Raw genomic sequence first — 21715 nt, 5'->3', positions numbered from 1 at the left:
TCCCTCTCCCCTTCGTCCTCCTCCCTACTCTTTCTCCCCCCACTGTGGTGCAGTGGCACAAACCTGAATCGGCACAAACCCAGTCAGAGCAGAGACACACCCCGCGGTCTTAATCCAGAGAGAGAAACATGGGTCTTATGGTACAGCTTGTCAGATCAAATAAGAAATGTATTCTCTACAACAGATGTGTTTCCTAATGGCATATCCTACATGAGTACCGTCTTTTGGATGTGTCCCGTTCACAACTGTGTAAAAGTGTTTCAGTATTGCTCATATACATCATTTGGAAGAGACTGGTCCGTTCTTGTGACTGGTCAGTCCTCATCCCCACCATTTGAGGAAGTTGTGATAACAGTTGGGCTGAGAGAATAGAGATCGACATGGTGCTCAGCCAGTACCTAAAACATGCAGATTGAAGATTTTCTCTTAGTAAGGCATTCAAACCCCAAACCATCTCAAGTCCTTTTAAACCCCTTACACCACCATGAGTCCATGCTGACAAGTGAACTTCTGGGTGAATCCTAAATAGAATTTTCACTTCGTCTCCCATTGATATCAATGCATGAAAATCCACTCAAGTGAAAGTTAGGATTCACCCCTTAGGAAAGGGGATAGAAGAGAATAGTAATAAACATTCACTATCAAATAACAAGTGATACAGCATCCATAAAAACGCCTGAAGAAGGAATGGATAAGGTCTTTATAACGGTGGATGGTGAATATTCTTCTGTGCACGGATGATATCTACATAGTCTTTGGTTTCCTTGGCACAGCTCCAACAGGGCCAATTCAATTCTTTTGTAGGGAGGGGGTGAATTAAATGTTGACAGTGGCTGAAACCAAAAACCTCCTCTCTTCTCCTGACATCCTTTGTCTTGAAATCCATTAGCCACTTAGACATGAAACATTCAAGAAGAAAATATAACCTGGTTCATGATGTGGTAGCTTCCGTCCCACTGGTTCAGTTAGTTCCTTCCATTTGGTGCTGTCTAAGATCAGAGACTGTGGGGGTGTTATGGGGAGATGAGGTCTATCTTTTCTATGTGCTGTTATATCCTTCTGTTTCCCTTCAGAATGTCTGTTGGTTGGAACATCTGAGAGTGGTCAACTAGTGACTGGAACGTCTGGCAAATGTTGCAGAAACGTCTTTTAAACGATCAAAAAGAAGAAGAAAATAGGCTGTTGATGATTGTGAGTTAGTCCATCTACACACACACAACACACACACACACAACACACACACACTGCTAGGTCTTGACCAGCGGCTGCTCTGATGTCTCCTCAGGTGTCTTGTCTCCTTCCCGAGACTTTTTCCTCTTCTTGTGACCTGAGGAGAAATAAATATGCATTTAATTGAAAAACATATATACATTTTAAAATATATATATATTGAAACATATAGATGTTAAATTGAAAAAAAATATACATTTAACAGAGAAAAAAAACATGTATGGAAAAAAATACATTTAACTGAAACATACATTTTTATTTAAAAAAAAATGTAAATTTAATTGAAATAAATGTACTAAATGTAATTTGAATAAATATACATTTAATTGGAAAATATATAAATGTAATTGAAAAAAAGTATCTGCATTTCATTAATACTATTAAGAGTGAATCAATGAATTGGACAATGACAATGTCATTTACAAGTACTTTGTAAATGGTGTTTAGTTCACTACTTCTGACCAGGCTTTTAGTGCTTCTTTCCTGCAATGTGGTGTGATTTTGGTCCAGTTTCAGCCTTTTACTGAAATGAGAGAGACCACTCTGCTGCTCTTTGGCTCTGAGAGGGAACACGTGTGAGGGGTGTGTGTGTGTGTGTGTGTGACTGACATCCGTTATGATTTCCTCAACTATGTCATATTAGTTAAAGTAGCTCTGTGATACTGAGCAGAGAAACACTCAGGCTGCATCCCAACTGGCACACTGTTCCCTATTAAGTGCACTACTTTTGAACAGGGAATGGGGTGCCACTTGGGAGGCTCACTTAACATTCATTCTCCATAGCTCATTCAGCAGTGGGCCAGTCAAGAGAGAAGAGAGAAGCACACTAGTTGGCTCTCCTGTGTGAGTGTTAGGGAGAGTGGTAGAGAAGGGAGAGTGGTAGAGAGGGAGAGTGAGAGAGAGAGGGGGGAGGGAGAGGGGGAGAGAGAGAGAGAGGGGAGAGAGAGGAGAGAGGGTTAGAGAGGGGGGGAGAGAGAGAGGGAGAGGGGGGGAGAGAGGGGAGAGAGAGGGGGAGAGGGAGATTTTTTCACACTGAGGGGCCAGGGGTTCCGTTAGGGGGGCCTCCAGAGAAAAGACCCTTGGCAGAGGGAGGCAGGGCCCAATGAATGACTGGTTGCTAGGACACAGCTGTTCACGTAGCAGAGGTGCAGGGAAAGAGAAAGGCTCAAGATTTAGACTGTTACTAAGGGTGCATCCCAAATGGCACCCTACTCCCTATTTAGTGCACTACTTTTGACCAGGGCCCATGGGAATAAAGTACCATTCGGGACGTATCCTAACATTACAAAGTGACCGGTGGAGGGGACTCACGGCGTGGGGTTGTTGGGTTTGTGCCATCACAGTGGCTGGGTTGAGATTTAAATGGTTGTATGTGTGTGTGGGCATTTGGATTGTTACACAGGTGTTAGGATGCAAGAGAGTAAAGGTGTGTGTGTATTTGTGTGTACTGTATGTTGTGTATGTTGTGTGTGTGACTCACTGAGTTTGAGCAGTAGTTTCTTGCCCAGTGTGTCCTCTGATCCACTCAGAGACAGAGTACTGATGAAAGAGGAGGGGGCGTCCGTTTCTATAGCAACAGAGGCGGTGTCTGAGAGAGAGAGAGAGAGAGAGAGGGAGAGACGGAATGTGACATTATCAATCTCCATAGTAAACTGTGGATCTTGTTTCTGTGTTAAATGGCTTCCCTCTTCACCAACATCCTCCTTATTCTCCAGTCTTCCACTCCTTTGTTCCTCCCTATATTCTCTTACCGTTGGGGCCGTCCCTCTCTGAGTGCTCCTCTCTGATGTAAGAGATCTCATCCATCCTGAGGAACACGGAGTCACTGGGGCTGTTCTGACCGTCTGATTTACTGCCTGTAGGGGGAGACAGGACAGTTATTATACACACAGTCACTGGGGCTGTTCTGACCGTCTGATTTACTGCCTGTAGAGAGAGACAGGACAGTTATTATACACAGTCACCGGGGCTGTTCTGACCGTCTGATTTACTGCCTGTAGAGAGAGACAGGACAGGTATTATACACACAGTCACTGGGGCTGTTCTGACCGTCTGATTTACTGCCTGTAGAGAGAGAGACAGGACAGTTATTATACACAGTCACTGGGGCTGTTCTGACCGTCTGATTTACTGCCTGTAGGGAGAGACAGGACAGGTATTATACACACAGTCACTGGGGCTGTTCTGACCGTCTGATTTACTGCCTGTAGAGAGCGACAGGACAGGTATTATACACACAGTCACCAGGGCTGTTCTGACCGTCTGATTTACTGCCTGTAGAGAGAGAGACAGGACAGGTATTATACACAGTCACCAGGGCTGTTCTGACCGTCTGATTTACTGCCTGTAGGGAGAGACAGGACAGGTATTATACACACAGTCACTGGGGCTGTTCTGACCGTCTGATTTACTGCCTGTAGAGAGAGAGACAGGACAGGTATTATACACAGTCACCAGGGCTGTTCTGACCGTCTGATTTACTGCCTGTAGAGAGAGAGACAGGACAGGTATTACACACAGTCACCAGGGCTGTTCTGACCGTCTGATTTACTGCCTGTAGGGAGCGACAGGACAGGTATTATACACACAGTCACTGGGGCTGTTCTGACCGTCTGATTTACTGCCTGTAGAGAGAGACAGGAGAGTTATTATACACAGTCACTGGGGCTGTTCTGACCGTCTGATTTACTGCCTGTAGGGAGAGACAGGAGAGTTATTATACACAGTCACCGGGGCTGTTCTGACCGTCTGATTTACTGCCTGTAGGAAGAGACAGGACAGGTATTATACACAGTCACCAGGGCTGTTCTGACCGTCTGATTTACTGCCTGTAGGGAGCGACAGGAGAGTTATTATACACACAGTCACCGGGGCTGTTCTGACCGTCTGATTTACTGCCTGTAGGGGAGTAAGCAAAGGGAGTAAGTGTATTCTCTCTCTCCCTCCCTCCTACCAGTATGGTTGACTTACGGACGATGCGGTTCTTCTCGTTGAGCAGAGAGGTGCTGTGTGGGACGGAGGACTGCTGTCCTCTGGTTCTGGCCGAGCTGGGCCGGGTCTCTCTGGGGGGGAGGAGGTGGTCTCCACTCTGCTCCGGGACAGGGAGGTCGGGAGTGTTCCCGTCTGTGGGCCGGGCGTCTGTGTCGGGGGTCTGAGGGGAGCTGTCCATCAGAGTGGCTGTCAGGGCGTTCTGGTAGTGGCTACGGGTGATCTGGGGGTTAGAAGTCGAAGGTCAAAGAAAGGTCGTAGGTCAGAAATAGTCATAGGTCGAAGTTAGACGCTGTACTGTACCACAGCTCTGTCGGAGCTACTAGGTTGTATCACAAATTACACACTTTTTACTATAAAGTGCACTACTTTTGACCAAGGACCATAGGACTATGATCAAAAGTAGCACACTGTATAAAGAATAGGGTGCTATTTGGGACCTTTATTATTTATTTATTTTGTTTGACCTCCTTTCTCTCCCAAATTCAGTTATGATCTTGTCTCATCGCTGCACCTCCCCAACGGGCTCGGTAGAGGCCAAGGTCACGTCATGTGTCCTCCAAAACATGACCCGCCAAACCGCGCTCCTTAACACCCGCTTAACCCGGAAGCCAGCCGCACCAATGTGTCGGAGGAAACACCGTTCAACTGACGACCGTTGTCAGCCTGCAGGCCCCCGGCCTGCCACATGGTGTCGCTAGAGCGCAATGAGCCAAGTAAAGGCCCCCCAAATGGTGTTGGAGCAGGTGTATCCAGGTAACGTGAGGTGGGCGGGGCTGTACTGTACCGTAGTCTAGGTAGGCCTACCTTAATGACCTGCAGGTGTGTGAGCTGCCTAACAGAGTAGTCAGGCAGGTAGACGCTCCCCCCTCCGTTGAGTTGGCCCAGACTGCCCCCATACAGCATAGAGTCAGACCGGTCCAGACCACTGCTACGGGAGGGGGATCTGTGGACTGAACCATACAGGATGGTAATGAGTCAGACAGGGATGAGATAGTGTTCTACCCCTCTCTGGTCTATGCAATGGGACAGTCCAGATAATGTATGTGTAATCTTTTATGTTTCTCATGAAACGTTTTGTTTTCTTTGAGCTCGTAATGTTTCTCTGTTTCTCTACATTCATGTGTTAATGTTTGTGAGTGAGTGAGTGAGTGAGTGAGTGAGTGAGTGAGTGAGTGAGTGAGTGATGAGCCAGTTACCTGTGGGCATGATGGCAGGCACCCCGTAGTAGGCGAATGCTCCGTTCTCAAACCTCAGAGCCTCTTTACCAAACTCCACCTCCACACGACCCTGGACACACAGGACAGAGAAATGGGCAAGTTCCCTGATTTGTGTCTCAGCCATATTGTAGATATTCCAAGCTATATATAAAAGCAGGGTTGCTGTAGCAGTCAGCACCTCCACCTGCAGCACATGATATACACTGAGGGTACAATACATTAGGAACACCTGCACTTTCCATGACAGACTGACCAAGTGAATCCAGGTGAAAGCTATGATCCCTTATAGATGTCACTTGTTAAATCCACTTCAATCAGTGCAGATGAAGGGGAGGAGACAGGTTAAAGAAGGATTTTTAAGCCTTGAGACAACAGAGACATGGATTGTGTATGTGTGACATTCAGAGGGTGAATGGACAAGACAAAATAGTTAAGTGCCTTTGAACGGGTAGTGCAGTATTAGGTGCCAGGCGCACCGGTTTGAGTAAGTCAAGAACTGCAACGCTGCTGGGTTTTTCCACGTTCAACAGTTCCCGTGTGTATCAAGAATGTTCCACCACCAAAAGGACATCCAGCCAACATGATGCAACTGTGGGAAGCACTGGAGTCAACATGGACCAGCATCCCTGTGGAACACTTTCAACACCTCGTACATGCCTCGATGAATTGAGGCTGTTCTGAGGGCAAAAGGAGGTGTAACTCAATATTAGGAAGGTGTTCCTAATGTTTTGTCCACTCAGTGTCCTCTCCCTCTGTGTGGGATCGAACCCTTTTCTGCTTTGACACACTTATCTCCTCACTGTCCTGTCTGTCTACTCTCCTATCAACACAATACAGCAAATCAATATGATTTATCGCTAAGGGACAATTATTGCGGGCGTTTATACCTGTAGTAACAGGATGAAGTAGTCAACAGGTTTGTTTCTCTGAAACAGGAAGTGCTGTGGAGCCAGTTTGTTCTTGTCATCGTAGCTCAGCTCCTGGACCACACTGGGGTGTTTAATGAGACGCAGTAAGATCTTCTCTGATAGGTGGGCTGGCTTGAAGGGCTCCACCTCTACAGAAGGTGGGGAGAGAAAGAGAGAGAGTGAGGGGTAGAAGAGGTAGGGGGAGAGGGTAGTAAAAGGGGAGAGATAGAAGAGGTAGGAGGAGAGGGTAGTAAAAGGGGAGAGATAGAAGAGGTAGGAGGAGAGGGTAGTAAAAGGGGAGAGATAGAAGAGGTTGGGGGAGAGGGTAGTAAAAGGGGAGAGATAGAAGAGGTAGGAGGAGAGGGTAGTAAAAGGGGAGAGATAGAAGAGGTTGGGGGAGAGGGTAGTAAAAGGGGAGAGATAGAAGAGGTTGGGGGAGAGGGTAGTAAAAGGGGAGAGATAGAAGAGGTAGGAGGAGAGGGTAGTAAAAGGGGAGAGATGAGAGGGATAGAAGAGGTAGGAGGAGAGGGTAGTAAAAGGGGAGGGATAGAAGAGGTAGGGGGAGAGGGTAGTAAAAGGGGAGAGATGAGAGGGATAGAAGAGGTAGGGGGAGAGGGTAGTAAAAGGGGAGAGATAGAAGAGGGATAGAAGAGGTAGGAGGAGAGGGTAGTAAAAGGGGAGAGATGAGAGGGATAGAAGAGGTAGGAGGAGAGGGTAGTAAAAGGGGAGAGATGAAAGAGGGATAGAAGAGGTAGGAGGAGAGGGTAGTAAAAGGGGAGGGATAGAAGAGGTAGGAGGAGAGGGTAGTAAAAGGGGGAGATAGAAGAGGTAGGAGGAGAGGGTAGTAAAAGGGGAGGGATAGAAGAGGTAGGAGGAGAGGGTAGTAAAAGGGGAGGGATAGAAGAGGTAGGAGGAGAGGGTAGTAAAAGGGGAGAGATAGAAGAGGTAGGAGGAGAGGGTAATAAAAGGGGGAGATGAAAGAGGGATAGAGAGGAAGACATGAGAGAGTCAGTGGAAAAGTAAGAAGAAAAAGGTAATTTGTAATAACTGGTAAACATTCTTTGCTATTCAATGGGTTGTTTTTTACCAGGCCTCAAATTGAGAACAACTTACTTCCACAGAGATTATATATTTAATTATTTAACACTCAGGAAGTGACCTCACAGTGGACAGGAAGTGACATCACAGTGGGCCTACCCGTGGACAGGAAGCGGTGCGTGGCGAGGAGGAGCTGGGGAGAGATCTTCACCTTCATCTCGTTCTCCGACAGCTTAAAGATGGAGAAGTCCTGCTGCTTCCTCTCATGGTGAGAAACGCGACGCTTAGAACGGTTATCAGCTGTAGAGGGAGACAACACTTAGAGAGGTTATCAGCTGTAGAGGGAGACAACACTTAGAGAGTTTATCAGCTGTAGAGGGAGACAACACTTAGAGAGTTTATCAGCTGTAGAGGGAGACAACACTTAGAGAGTTTATCAGCTGTAGAGGAGACACAACACATAGAGAGTTTATCAGCTGTAGAGGAGACAACACTTAGAGAGTTTATCAGCTGTAGAGGGAGACAACACTTAGAGAGTTTATCAGCTGTAGAGGGAGACAACACTTAGAGAGTTTATCGGCTGTAGAGGGAGACAACACTTAGAGAGTTTATCAGCTGTAGAGGGATACAACACTTAGAGAGTTTATCAGCTGTAGAGGAGACACTTAGAGAGGTTATCAGCTGTAGAGGGAGACATTTAGAGAGGTTATCAGCTGTAGAGGGAGACAACACTTAGAGAGGTTATCAACTGTAGAGGGAGACACTTAGGGAGGTTATCAGCTGTAGAGGGAGACAACACTTAGAGAGGTTATCAACTGTAGAGGGAGACACTTAGGGAGGTTATCCGCTGTAGAGGGAGACAACATTTAGAGAGGTTATCCGCTGTAGAGGAGACACTTAGAGAGGTTATCAACTGTAGACACAACACTTAGAGAGGTTATCAACTGTAGAGGGAGACACTTAGAGAGGTTATCAGCTGCAGAGGGAGACACTTAGAGAGGTTATCAGCTGTAGAGGGAGACAACACTTAGAAAGGTTATCAACTGTAGAGGAGACACTTAGAGAGGTTATCAGATGTAGAGGGAGACAACACTTAGAGAGGTTATCAACTGTAGAGGAGACACTTAGAGAGGTTATCAGCTGTAGAGGGAGACAACACTTAGAGAGGTTATCAACTGTAGAGGAGACACTTAGAGAGGTTATCAGATGTAGACACAACACTTAGAGAGGTTATCAACTGCAGAGGGAGACACTTAGAGAGGTTATCAACTGTAGAGGGAGACACTTAGAGAGGTTATCAGCTGTAGAGGAGACACTTAGAGAGGTTATCAGATGTAGACACAACACTTAGAGAGGTTATCAACTGCAGAGGGAGACACTTAGAGAGGTTATCAACTGTAGAGGGAGACACTTAGAGAGGTTATCAGCTGTAGAGGGAGACACTTAGAGAGGTTATCAGCTGTAGAGGAGACACTTAGAGAGGTTATCAGCTGTAGCGGGAGACACTTAGAGAGGTTATCAGCTGTAGAGGGAGGCACAGGTTTTTAGATGTAGGGTGAGACACACACACACACGGATGGACGCACATTCAGGTGCACATACACACACAAACACAAGGACAGAGAGATGGGGACACACATTGATAATCAGCAGTATTTCAGAGCGTATGTGTGTGTGTGTGTGTGTGTGTGTGTGTGTGTGTGTGTGTGTGTGTGTGTGTGTGTGTGTGTGTGTGTGTGTGTGTGTGTGTGTGTGTGTGTGTGTGTTCTTGCATGTCCGTCAGTTCTTGCTAGTGTGTATGTACTTTAGGTCAGCGTGTGCGTGTGTGTGTGTGTGTGCGCGTGTGCCTGCCTGCGTGCGTGCGTGCGTGCGTGCGTGTGTGTATACGTACTGTAGAGGTCAGTCTCGTCCAGTATCTCTGACTTGATGATCTCCTCTATAACGTCCTCCAGGGTCACGATGCCCATGACCTCATAGAAGGGGTCCCCCTCACCCTCGTTGTTGACCCGCTGGACGATGGCCAGGTGGGACTTGCCTGGAGAGAGACAGGATATGACATCATAATATTACCCTAACCTGTGGGACTTACCTAACAAACATGGAGGGGACAGACCATGTGGGAGGTGAAACTCCAACATAAAACAATGGCATTTTGTAGTATACAAAAACATTTATGTCTTTAAATGCATTTATTTTGGCAGTGTAAAGGGATTTAACTATGTGAAGGGGTCTGGGGTAAGAGGAATGGGAGAAGCAAGAGAGGAAAAGCAATTGATGGAGTCAACAGATCTCCCTTGACATGTTCCTGAGGAGACAAAGGAAGGCTCTTGCCATTTCCTACTAACACTGAGTTTGCTGATAAATACTTTGTTAAAGGAAAATGTACTTGATACGATTCTGGAGTGTTGTTGTCTCAACTAGCTATCTTAAGATGAATGCATTAACTGTAAGTCTCTGGATCAGAGCGTCTGCTAAATGACTCACTAACTGTACGTCACTCTGGATCAGAGCGTCTGCTAAATGACTCACTAACTGTAAATCTCTCTGGATCAGAGCGTCTGCTAAATGACTCACTAACTGTAAGTCTCTCTGGATCAGAGCGTCTGCTAAATGACTCACTAACTGTAAGTCTCTCTGGATCAGAGCGTCTGCTAAATGACTCACTAACTGTAAGTCTCTCTGGATCAGAGCGTCTGCTAAATGACTCACTAACTGTAAGTCTCTCTGGATCAGAGCGTCTGCTAAATGACTCACTAACTGTAAGTCTCTCTGGATCAGAGCGTCTGCTAAATGACTCACTAACTGTAAGTGACTCTGGATCAGAGCGTCTGCTAAATGACTCACTAACTGTAAGTCTCTCTGGATCAGAGCGTCTGCTAAATGACTCACTAACTGTAAGTCTCTCTGGATCAGAGCGTCTGCTAAATGACTCACTAACTGTAAGTCTCTCTGGATCAGAGCGTCTGCTAAATGACTCACTAACTGTAAGTCTCTCTGGGTCAGAGCGTCTGCTAAATGACTCACTAACTGTAAGTCTCTCTGGATCAGAGCGTCTGCTAAATGACTCACTAACTGTAAGTCTCTCTGGGTCAGAGCGTCTGCTAAATGACTCACTAACTGTAAGTCTCTCTGGATCAGAGCGTCTGCTAAATGACTCACTAACTGTAAGTCTCTCTGGATCAGAGCGTCTGCTAAATGACTCACTAACTGTAAGTCTCTCTGGATCAGAGCGTCTGCTAAATGATTCACTAACTGTAAGTCTCTCTGGGTCAGAGCGTCTGCTAAATGACTCACTAACTGTAAGTCTCTCTGGATCAGAGCGTCTGCTAAATGACTCACTGACTGTAAGTCTCTCTGGATCAGAGCGTCTGCTAAATGACTCACTGACTGTAAGTCTCTCTGGATCAGAGCGTCTGCTAAATGACTCACTGACTGTAAGTCTCTCTGGATCAGAGCGTCTGCTAAATGACTCACTGACTGTAAGTCTCTCTGGATCAGAGCGTCTGCTAAATGACTCACTAACTGTAAGTCTCTCTGGATCAGAGCGTCTGCTAAATGACTCACTAACTGTAAGTCTCTCTGGATCAGAGCGTCTGCTAAATGACTCACTAACTGTAAGTCTCTCTGGATCAGAGCGTCTGCTAAATGACTAAAATGTAACATGTAAACTGAGCAGAAGAGCATCATTTACAGTAGAATGACACACATAAACACTGAAACAGCTGGGCTAGACAATCTGGACCCTCTCTTTCCAAAATGATTTGCCGCCATTGTTGCAACCCCTGTTAGCAATCTGTTCAACCTCTCTTTCGTATTGTCCGAGATCCCTAAAGATTGGAAAGCTGCCGCGGTCATCCCCCTCTTCAAAGGGGGTGACACTCTAGACCCAAACTGTTACAGACCTATATCTATCCTGCCCTGCCTTTCTAAAGTCTTCGAAAGCCAAGTTAACAAACAGATCACCGACCATTTCAAATCCCACCGTACCTTCTCCGCTGTGCAATCCGGTTTCCGAGCTGGTCATGGGTGCACCTCAGCCACGCTCAAGGTACTAAACGATATCATAACCGCCATCGATAAAAGACAGTACTGTGCAGCCATATTCGTCGACCTGGCCAAGGCTTTCGACTCTGTCAATCACTGTATTCTTATCGGCAGACTCAATAGCCTTGGTTTCTCAAATGACTGCCTCACCTGGTTCACCAACTACTTCGCAGACAGAGTTCAGTGTGTCAAATCGGAGGGCCTGTTGTCCAGACCTCTGGCAGTATCTATGGGGGTGCCACAGGGTTCAATTCTCGGGCCAAGTCTTTTCTCTGTATATATCAACGATGTCGCTCTTGCTGCAGGTGATTCCCTGATCCACCTCTACGCAGACGACACCATTCTGTATACATCTGGCCCTTCTTTGAACACTGTGTTAACTAACCTCCAGATGAGCTTCACTGCCATACAACTCTCCTTCCATTACCTCCAACTGCTCTTAAATACAAGTAAAACTAAATGAATGCTTTTCAACCGTTTGCTGCCCGCACCTGCCTGCCCGTCCAGCATCACTCCCCTGGATGGTTCTGACTTCGAATATGTGGACAACTACAAATACCTAGGTGTCTGGCTATACTGTAAACTCTCCTTCCAGACTCATATTAAACATCTCCGATGCAAAATTAAATCTAGAATTGTTTTTCTATTTGCAACAAAGCCTCCTTCACTCACGCCGCCAAACATACCCTCGTAAAACTGACTATCCCACCGATCCTCGACTTCGGCAATGTCATCTACAAAATAGCTTCCAATACTCTACTCAGCAAACTGGATGTAGTCTATCACAGTGCCATCCGTTTTGTTACCAAAGCCCCTTATACCACCCACCACTGCGACCTGTATGCTCTAGTCGGCTGGCCCTCGCTACATATTCGTCGCCAGACCCACTGGCTCCAGGTCATCTATAAGTCCATGCTAGGTAAAGCTCCGCCTTATCTCAGTTCACTGGTCACGATAACAACACCCACCCGTAGCACGCGCTCCAGCAGGTATATCTCACTGGTCACCCCCAAAGCCAACACCTCTTTGGCCGCCTTTCCTTCAAGTTCTCTGCTGCCAGTGACTTGCAAAAATCTCTGAAGCTGGAGACTTATATTTCCCTCACTAACTTTAAACATCAGCTATCTGAGCAGCTAACCGATCACTGTAAATAACCCACTCAATCTACCTACCTTATCCCCATATTGTTTTTATTTAGTTTTCTTCTCTTTTGCACAGCAGTATTTCTACTTGCACATCATCATCTGCTCATCTATCACTCCAGTGTTAATTTGCTAAATTTTAATTACTTCTCTACTATGGCCTATTTATTGCCTTACCTCCTCACGCCATTTGCACACACTGTATATAGACTTTCTTTTTTTCTATTGTGTTATTGACTGTACGTTTGTTTAATCCATGTGTAACTCTGTGTTGTTGTTTTTGTCGTACTGCTTTGCTTTATCTTGGCCAAGTTGCAGTTGTAAATGAGAACTTGTTCTCAACTAGCCTACCTGGTTGAATAAAGTTTTTTTAATTATTTTTTTTAACACAAACACAAAGACTACATCTCCCATGAGGCCACAGGAATAGAACCAGTAAGCGATCTAGTAGAAACACAACAGGGGTGTATTCATTAGAGCACACCGTAGCAACCCGTTGTACAACATTTAGAAACTGAAAAAAGATCCCTCCCCGTTTTGTTCAGTGTGCTTCCGTTTGGTTTCTAGTGAATACACACCCCTGGGTCATCGCCCAGTGACACACCAATACCCAGGAGGCCCTAGTGACGCCAAACTTCCCAGCAGAGGGATGATGCACAGCTGAGTCCCAGGTGGCACCCTATTCCCTATTTAGTGCACCAGGGCCCACAGAGAACGAGGGAGAGAAACAATCACAGGTCAAAAGAAGGGCACTGTATAGAAACTGTGTGCCATTTGTGATGCACACACGGGGGAGGGGGTAATCTCCATGGTAACAGGGGGGTATTATTAGAGACACAGCCAGAGTAAATGGGGAATCGTTTCAGATAAACAGTCTAGTTGATTTGTTAGTTAGATATGGTCTATTTCTGCTTCTGTTTGTTGATGTTAAAGGTTCTGTGAGATGGTGATTTAGATGGAAGGAATGGGAGGCTGGTTCATTGTGTTTGTTTGTGAGTGAGTGATTGAGTAGAGGACAGGAGGAGAAGAGGAGAATAGAGGGGGAGGGGGGTAGGGGTTGGAGGGGGTAGGGGGTTGGAGGGGGCATGAAGGGTGATTGGGTTGTACAGAGACTACTCAGGGATCCCCCTGGAGAGAGAGAGAGGAAGAGAGAGAGAGAGAGAGAGAGAGAGAGAGAGAGAGAGAGAGAGAGAGAGAGAGAGAGGAAGAGAGAGAGAGAGAGAGATAGAGAGATAGAGAGAGAGAGAGAGAGAGAGAGAGAGAGAGAGAGAGAGAGAGAGAGAGAGAGAGAGAGAGACTGCACTGCAGACACTAGCAGCTGAAGATTACATCATCAGCCATTATGTAACACAGTCAAAACTTACACACATCCTTGCACACAGCTGCAGCTACCCTCTCTCTCTCACACACACCCACACAGCTGCAGCGTTCCACCCCCCAACAGCATCCACAAGAGATCTCCTTGCTGTTCCTACTGTGCTACCCTCTCTTCACCCACTCTGGCTGTGTCTCACTCTGACTGGGGGGGAGAGAGAGAGAGCGAGAAAGAGAGAGAGAGAGAATGAGAGCGAAAGAGAGCGAGAGGAAAAGAGAGCGAGAGGAAAAGAGAGAGAGAGAGAGCTTTGGCAATGTTAACACATGTTTCCCATGCCAATAAAGCCCCTTGAATTGAATTGAATTGAGAGCGAGAGAAAGAGAAAGAGAGTGAGAGAAAAAGAGAGAGAGAGATTCTGTCAGATCTTCTTTATATGGGTCAGGTCTAGAGGAAGAGAGAGAGAGATTCTGTCAGATCTTCTTTATATGGGTCAGGTCTAGAGGAAGAGAGAGAGAGATTCTGTCAGATCTTCTTTATATGGGTCGGGTCTAGAGGAAGAGAGAGAGAGATTCTGTCAGATCTTCTTTATATGGGTCGGGTCTAGAGGAAGAGAGAGAGAGATTCTGTCAGATCTTCTTTATATGGGTCGGGTCTAGAGGAAGAGAGAGAGAGATTCTGTCAGATCTTCTTTATATGGGTCGGGTCTAGCAGCACATTAACAGCTCTTACACACATAACGTTATTTCAATGTTTGGTTTGATAAATGTGACACTCAACTCCGGTGCGCATCATGTCAGTTTTAGTAGTTTACTCCGTTTGCTACTGGAGTCATGTCTCTCCCTCTCCTGCTGCTGCACGGCGCTAAACACACCAAGCCGGGCCCCCTGTCACTCAAGGAGAGCAGTGGCTCAACCACAGAGACACAACCACTTTCTTGCCTTTCACTCTGCATGGTTATTACTTTGTGTACCTTCCTGTCTGCAAACTACTACATACTAGCTTGTGTTTTCTTAGCAAGCTGTTGCTAAAATAATTTGTATTAGCCGCTAATGCTAATCACTAGTTAGCTGGCTAGCTAGATTAGCTTGCTAAATGTACTAAGCGTCAGGTTGAACATAGCGAGCTAGCTAATACTGCCTGGTACCAGTGCTGGTGTAAGCCTAGATAGATTGACACCTAGTGTCTCTAGGCTTTAACTCAGCTCCCACACCTAGTGTCTCTAGGCTTTAGCTCAGCTCCCACACCTAGTGTCTCTAGGCTTTAACTCAGCTCCCACACCTAGTGTCTCTAGGCTTTAACTCAGCTCCTACACCTAGTGTCTCTAGGCTTTAACTCAGCTCCCACACCTAGTGTCTCTAGGCTTTAACTCAGCTCCCACACCTAGTGTCTCTAGGTTTAACTCAGCTCCCACACCTAGTGTCTCTAGGCTTTATCTCAGCTCCCACACCTAGTGTCTCTAGGCTTTAACTCAGCTCCTACACCTAGTGTCTCTAGGCTTTAACTCAGCTCCCACACCTAGTGTCTCTAGGCTTTAACTCAGCTCCCACACCTAGTGTCTCTGGGCTTTATCTCAGCTCCTACACCTAGTGTCTCTGGGCTTTAGCTCAGCTCCCACACCCAGTGTCTCTGGGCTTTAGCTCAGCTCCCACACCTAGTGTCTCTGGGCTTTATCTCAGCTCCTACACCTAGTGTCTCTAGGCTTTAACTCAGCTCCTACACCTAGTGTCTCGGCTTTAGCTCAGCTCCCACACCTAGTGTCTCTAGGCTTTATCTCAGCTCCTACACCTAGTGTCTCTAGGCTTTAACTCAGCTCCTACACCTAGTGTCTCGGCTTTAGCTCAGCTCCCACACCTAGTGTCTCTGGGCTTTATCTCAGCTCCCACACCTAGTGTCTCTAGGCTTTAACTCAGCTCCCACACCTAGTGTCTCTAGGCTTTAACTCAGCTCCTACACCTAGTGTCTCGGCTTTAGCTCAGCTCCCACATCTAGTGTCTCTAGGCTTTAACTCAGCTCCTACACCTAGTGTCTCGGCTTTATCTCAGCTCCCACACCTAGTGTCTCTAGGCTTTATCTCAGCTCCTACACCTAGTGTCTCTAGGCTTTAACTCAGCTCCCACATCTAGTGTCTCTAGGCTTTATCTCAGCTCCTACACCTAGTGTCTCTAGGCTTTATCTCAGCTCCCACATCTAGTGTCTCTAGGCTTTAACTCAGCTCCCACACCTAGTGTCTCTAGGCTTTATCTCAGCTCCCACATCTAGTGTCTCTAGGCTTTATCTCAGCTCCTACACCTAGTGTCTCTAGGCTTTAGCTCAGCTCCCACACCTAGTGTCTCTAGGCTTTAGCTCAGCTCCCACACCTAGCGTCTCTAGGCTTTATCTCAGCTCCCACACCTAGTGTCTCTAGGCTTTAACTCAGCTCCCACACCTAGTGTCTCTAGGCTTTAACTCAGCTCCCACACCTAGTGTCTCTAGGCTTTAGCTCAGCTCCCACACCTAGTGTCTCTAGGCTTTATCTCAGCTCCCACACCTAGTGTCTATAGGCTTTATCTCAGCTCCCACACCTAGTGTCTCTAGGCTTTAGCTCAGCTCCCACACCTAGTGTCTCTAGGCTTTAACTCAGCTCCCACACCTAGTGTCTCTAGGCTTTATCTCAGCTCCCACACCTAGTGTCTCTAGGCTTTAACTCAGCTCCCACACCTAGTGTCTCTAGGCTTTATCTCAGCTCCCACACCTAGTGTCTCTAGGCTTTAGCTCAGCTCCCACACCTAGTGTCTCTAGGCTTTAACTCAGCTCCCACACCTAGTGTCTCTAGGCTTTAACTCAGCTCCCACACCTAGTGTCTCTAGGCTTTATCTCAGCTCCCACACCTAGTGTCTCTAGGCTTTATCTCAGCTCCCACACCTAGTGTCTCTAGGCTTTAACTCAGCTCCTACACCTAGTGTCTCTAGGCTTTAGCTCAGTGTTGGAATACACTCTTGTGCACTTGTTCATAAAGGCTACAGTCACTGTGGTAGGGAGGGAGGGAGTAGTCTGTTGTACTTTGCTGATTTCTGCTTTGGTTTGACTAAATGGGGTTGCAGCATCACCACACACAGTCATGCTCTCTCTCTCTCTCTCTCTCTCTCTCTCTATCTCTGTCTCTCTCTCTTTCTTTCTTTCTTTCTTTCTCTCTCCCATATACGGAAAACACACACAGTCATGTCCTCTCTCTCTCACACACACACACACACACACACACACACACACACACACACACACACACACACACACACACACACACACACACACACACACACACACACACACACACACACACACACACACACACACACACACACACACACACACACACACACACACACACACACACAGTGGCTGTGTTGAATGCAGCACCACAGAGGACAGATGAAGAGAGAGAGAGGGAGGGAGAGGAAGAGGGCAAAAGTGTTCTATGAATATTTCATGTCTTCTCTCCTGGGGCGGAGCAATGGAGGGGTGGAGGGAGAGAGAGAGAGGGGAGGGGGTGTCATGACAGGAAAGGACATTCTAAAGGTATCAGCCTTTCATGTCTCTCTCTCTCTCTCTCTCTCTGTGTCACCATGACATTCTCATCCCTCTATCTCTCTATCACGCTGGTGCTCTCAATTCAATTCAAAACTCTCTCTCTCTTAAACACACACACACACACACACACACACACACACACACACACACACACACACACACACACACACACACACACACACACACACACACACACACACACACGACACACACACGCACGCACACACACACACACACTGTTTTGTTATGCATTCGTCTGTGTTAATTATACTGAGTGCTGATCTAGGATCAGGTCCCTCTTGTTCATGTAATCTCATTAATTATGTGATCTAAAAGGAGAAACTGATCCAAGATCAGCACTACTTCTCTGAGATGCTTTATGAATATGGGTCGAGACAGTGTAAACACATACATCTATTGAAGGTGTCCTTCATGTGTTTCTCTAGCACAGCCTCTGCATGCAACAACATGAGAAACGCTGACACTGCCTTCTTCCCCCATATACAGACACAGACCACATGGCAACATGGCTACCTGCTATTGGTCAACAGGAGACACACCCACCAAGCCACCTTACCTGCCCATTTCATCATAAATTGCCCATTAGGAATAGGCTATATCGTAATATGTATTCCAAATGGCACCCTATTCCCTTTGTAGTAGACTATCACTGAGATGGGATATCCCTGTTAGTCACACTATGGTACAGCGCCTCTTATGAGCAGACAGCAGTTGTTTCCACAGAGAGAATCTCACTGAAGTTACTTTATATGACTACATTGACACAGGTAGGCCCTACATGTAAACTGTTGTAGTTTATGGAAATGTAATGAACAATAGGAGCTTAAACCAGTGACTCGGCCAAGAAGGGAGAGAGGGGGAGAGAGAGGAGGAGAGGCGAGAGAGGGGGAGAAGAGCGAGAGTGGGGGGTAGGGATGGGGGAGGGCGAGTGGGGGGAGGAGAGAAGGGGAGAAAAAGATAGAGAGAGAGTGAGGGGGGAGACACACAATCATACCATCGTTTCTAGAGTTTCTTGGGTGATCTTACTCCCCCCTCTCCTTACCCTTCTTGAACTCCTCCAGCATGGCATCCAGTTTGGTGTCGTTGAACACACAGTGCATGGGGTGTTTATAGAACTGTGTTATGGTCTTCAGATGGGTACAGTCATCAGGGTCAACGAACGCCAAGTCCTTCACGAACAGAATATCCACAATGTTCGACCGCAAGTTTTCAAACACCGGGATGCGCGTGTAGCCGCTCTGCATAATCTCCGACATGGTGTTAAAGTCCAGCACCGCTTCCGAGGTGAGCATGAAGCAGTCGGTTAGCGGAGTCAGAACATCTTCTACGGTCTTGGTCCGGAGCTCGAGCGCGCCCTGTATGATGTTGAGCTCCTCTTTAACCAGGTCGTGGTACGGGTCGGTCACACGCAGCATCTCAAGGAGTTTTTCCCGCGTATAAAAGTTACTGATCTCCTGGTGGAGGATGAAGTCTAGGAGTTTACTGATGGGGTAGGAGATGGGGAAGGAGAGAACCATGAGAAGACGGGTTACCCAGATGGTTTTGGACGCAATGGCCAGGCCGTGCCGCGACGCAACAGAGTGCGGCAGGATCTCCCCGATGAAAAAGATCCCAAACGCGCAGATAATGGTGGACAACCAGGTCATCCCCAGGATCTGACACATCCACACTGCGAGCGCCGCGTTGATCAGCGCGTTGCCCAGCAGCAAAGTGCACAGGACGTAGTTACCGTGCCGCCGCACTGACTCAATTTTCCTGGCGTATTTCTGCTCCTTGTCCGTGCCGCTGTTCTGCAGAACCTGGAGCTCCACCGGGTCCAACGCGAGCAGACTGAGGTTCAGGCCACTGAAGAGCGCCGAGAGGGCCAGTAACAGAACCGATACTAACACTTGAAGCCAGAGGTCCGGTTCGGCCCCGCGCTCCACCACGGCGACCCAGAAATCCCGGGTCCGGTAGTGTTCCCATTTGGACCCGTCGAAGGCGCACATGGAATAGTACTTCATCTTCTCTCCCCTGCGCAGGTTCTTAGCCAATACTTCCACCAACACGGAGTTCTGACTCGAAGCGGACTTGAAAGAGCCCAAGATCTCAATATCCGAGCTCCTGGCGTTTTTATCCATGCACATATTCCTCTTCGGGTGGACCTGCCCCTCTCTCCCCGGCCTTGGCTCCTCCATGAAGGCTATCCAGGGAGCGGCGTTGGCTCTGGCCCCAGCAGTCCGGTTGAGCCTCTGTGGGGAGGAGGCGTAGTAGACCCGCAGCATGAAGCGGGTTCCCTCGGTGGCTTTCAGCACCCCGTCGTCCACGGACAGCTCTCCCCCGGTCTCCTCCGGACGGAAGCCGAGCAGGGCGAGGGACGGGGAGGGGATGAGGCAGAGGGAGAGGAGAGAGAGGAACAGCAGCCGGGCTGGGGAGAAAGGTACCCTGGGGAAGAGGGCGGTTCGGGACCGGGCAGCTGCATCTTCCACAGCCATGATGCAGAGTGAGATACTCCGCCACACTACAGATGCGAACCGACCGAGTCACGTGGCGGTGGCGCGCTCACACTCCATCTGCCGGTGGTGGGTGGGGGACCAGTTCCGTTACAGCAGCTGCATTTCCCGGTGTTGTTGTTGATGCTGATTCTCTACTCTACTATACCATGCAGCTAACGGGGCGGGTGGCTGGCTGGCCGCCTGTAGTCAAGTCATTTTTTTGGTGGGAGAGAGAATTTGCCAGAATTATGCAGTGACGTAATGCCATTTTGCACGAAGAAGCCGGCTACGAATGCCAAAAGGCACACGTACTGAGACACACAAAAATAGAACACGGGAAGTTTCCATTCCAGATTGCTTCCCATCCCCAGTAATTGTCACGTGGGAAATGTAATAAGACTTAATTATCAGATTCCTTATCAAATTCCCCCCGACTCTGTCTAGATATTCTACTCTCTACACCCAACATGAATCTGTTTTTGCGCACGGACAAATAGCAGCCTATGCTATTGCCTGCACTGCACCTACTAAAAACACTATTCCAAAGATGTCTATGTTTTTGTTCAGTGGGTTTATAATGACGTAAACAGCATGGTCATTCCACTGGTATGTCTGTCTGTTATATTCCCATAACAACACATTGCGGGCAGACGGAATGGAAACAAAAATAACTGCTAAAAGAATGTTGTGGATCGGATGTGGCTTTTAGGAAACTATTATCTCTCTCCCTCTCCCCCTTCTCTCTCTCTCCGTCTCCCACTCTGCATCTCTTTCTCGCTCGCGCTCTGCCTGTTTCTCTCCCAATTCTCTCTTTATCCTACCTATCTCCCCCCTTCGCTTTCTCTCTCTCTCCCTCTCCCCACTCTCTCTCTCTCTCTCTCATACACAAACAAAAGGCTGAGGAGCAGTATATTGTTGTGTAGAGCTGGCCGAGGCACAGCCTGGCTCAGTAAACAGCTCTCCCTGATCAGCGCCAAGGCCAGGACTCTTTCTTTCACCTGTCTGTCAGACACACAGACCATGCTCAGAATGGTGATTATGCCTCCAGACTACACAAAGGTTTTATACAGAACCAAAAAGGGTTATATCACTTGCTTCATGTATGGAACCCCTAAAAGTTCTATAGAGAACCCCAAATTACCTTTTTTTGTAAGAGCATACCTAGAACCAGTGCCTGGTTTATTTTGAGGATAATATTAATAATATATCTATTTTTAAAGACATTATGCAAAGTAATCTGATGTAAAGCAATTGTGAATTAGGACTATTGGGATTTCAACGTGGATCACTTGTGAGTTGTCTTGTGTGTAGACATAATATCATGATTGTAATATATCGGCTGTAATCTCCAGAAGACGGCAGTATTGTACAACATATGATAATATATGTGCTAACAATAATTCATGATAATGTATCTATCTTTACCTATAACTGATTGAAGCCCTGGTCATAGCTGTTGTAATATCACATATTCTATAGATTCATGATCCATTGTCCTCCTAATAAATTAAATCACCCATGTTCCAAAGAAACGTTATGATTTGCATATGGATATAGTATGCGAGATTTGGTCATTTAACAAAAACATTATCACTCATGTTCTAATACCGGTAAGTAGCCTACTTTCTGAGGTTTGTTTTTCTAAACATCAAAAATAGTAACTATATTTTATAACTGTCTTGCTCTTTCTTGGTGGTCCCTGCATGACGTGGGCGGATCTTCACCAAAATGAAAGATTATGGATATACTGACAAGATACTTGTCTCTCCGC

General features: G+C 47.0%; 1 protein-coding gene across 3 annotated transcripts; it reads right to left on the bottom strand.

The window, feature by feature from the left end:
- Positions 1-5: 5 nt before the first annotated feature.
- LOC129844119 (metal transporter CNNM1-like) lies at positions 6-20744 on the bottom strand. Of its 3 annotated transcripts, XM_055912514.1 has the most exons (10): positions 18513-20742; positions 9276-9419; positions 7544-7684; positions 6326-6495; positions 5418-5508; positions 5026-5171; positions 4201-4441; positions 2982-3086; positions 2711-2818; positions 6-1327 (listed from the first exon to the last, which is right to left on the bottom strand). In XM_055912514.1, exons 1-10 carry the CDS (start codon positions 19942-19944, stop codon positions 1248-1250), a joined length of 2658 nt encoding a protein of 885 aa, XP_055768489.1. In that variant the 5' UTR covers positions 19945-20742; the 3' UTR covers positions 6-1247. The 3 variants fall into 3 exon arrangements, with proteins under 3 accessions (XP_055768489.1, XP_055768491.1, XP_055768490.1); XM_055912516.1 differs by lacking the exons at positions 6-1327; positions 2711-2818; positions 2982-3086 and adding an exon at positions 3864-3922 and having other exon boundaries at positions 18513-20743; XM_055912515.1 differs by lacking the exons at positions 6-1327; positions 2711-2818; positions 2982-3086 and adding an exon at positions 4037-4128 and having other exon boundaries at positions 18513-20744.
- Positions 20745-21715: the final 971 nt, after the last annotated feature.

The sequence above is a fragment of the Salvelinus fontinalis genome, unplaced genomic scaffold, assembly GCF_029448725.1.
Source record: "Salvelinus fontinalis isolate EN_2023a unplaced genomic scaffold, ASM2944872v1 scaffold_0176, whole genome shotgun sequence".
Lineage (NCBI taxonomy): Eukaryota > Metazoa > Chordata > Actinopteri > Salmoniformes > Salmonidae > Salvelinus > Salvelinus fontinalis.
This window is presented reverse-complemented; position numbering and strand designations above follow the sequence as displayed.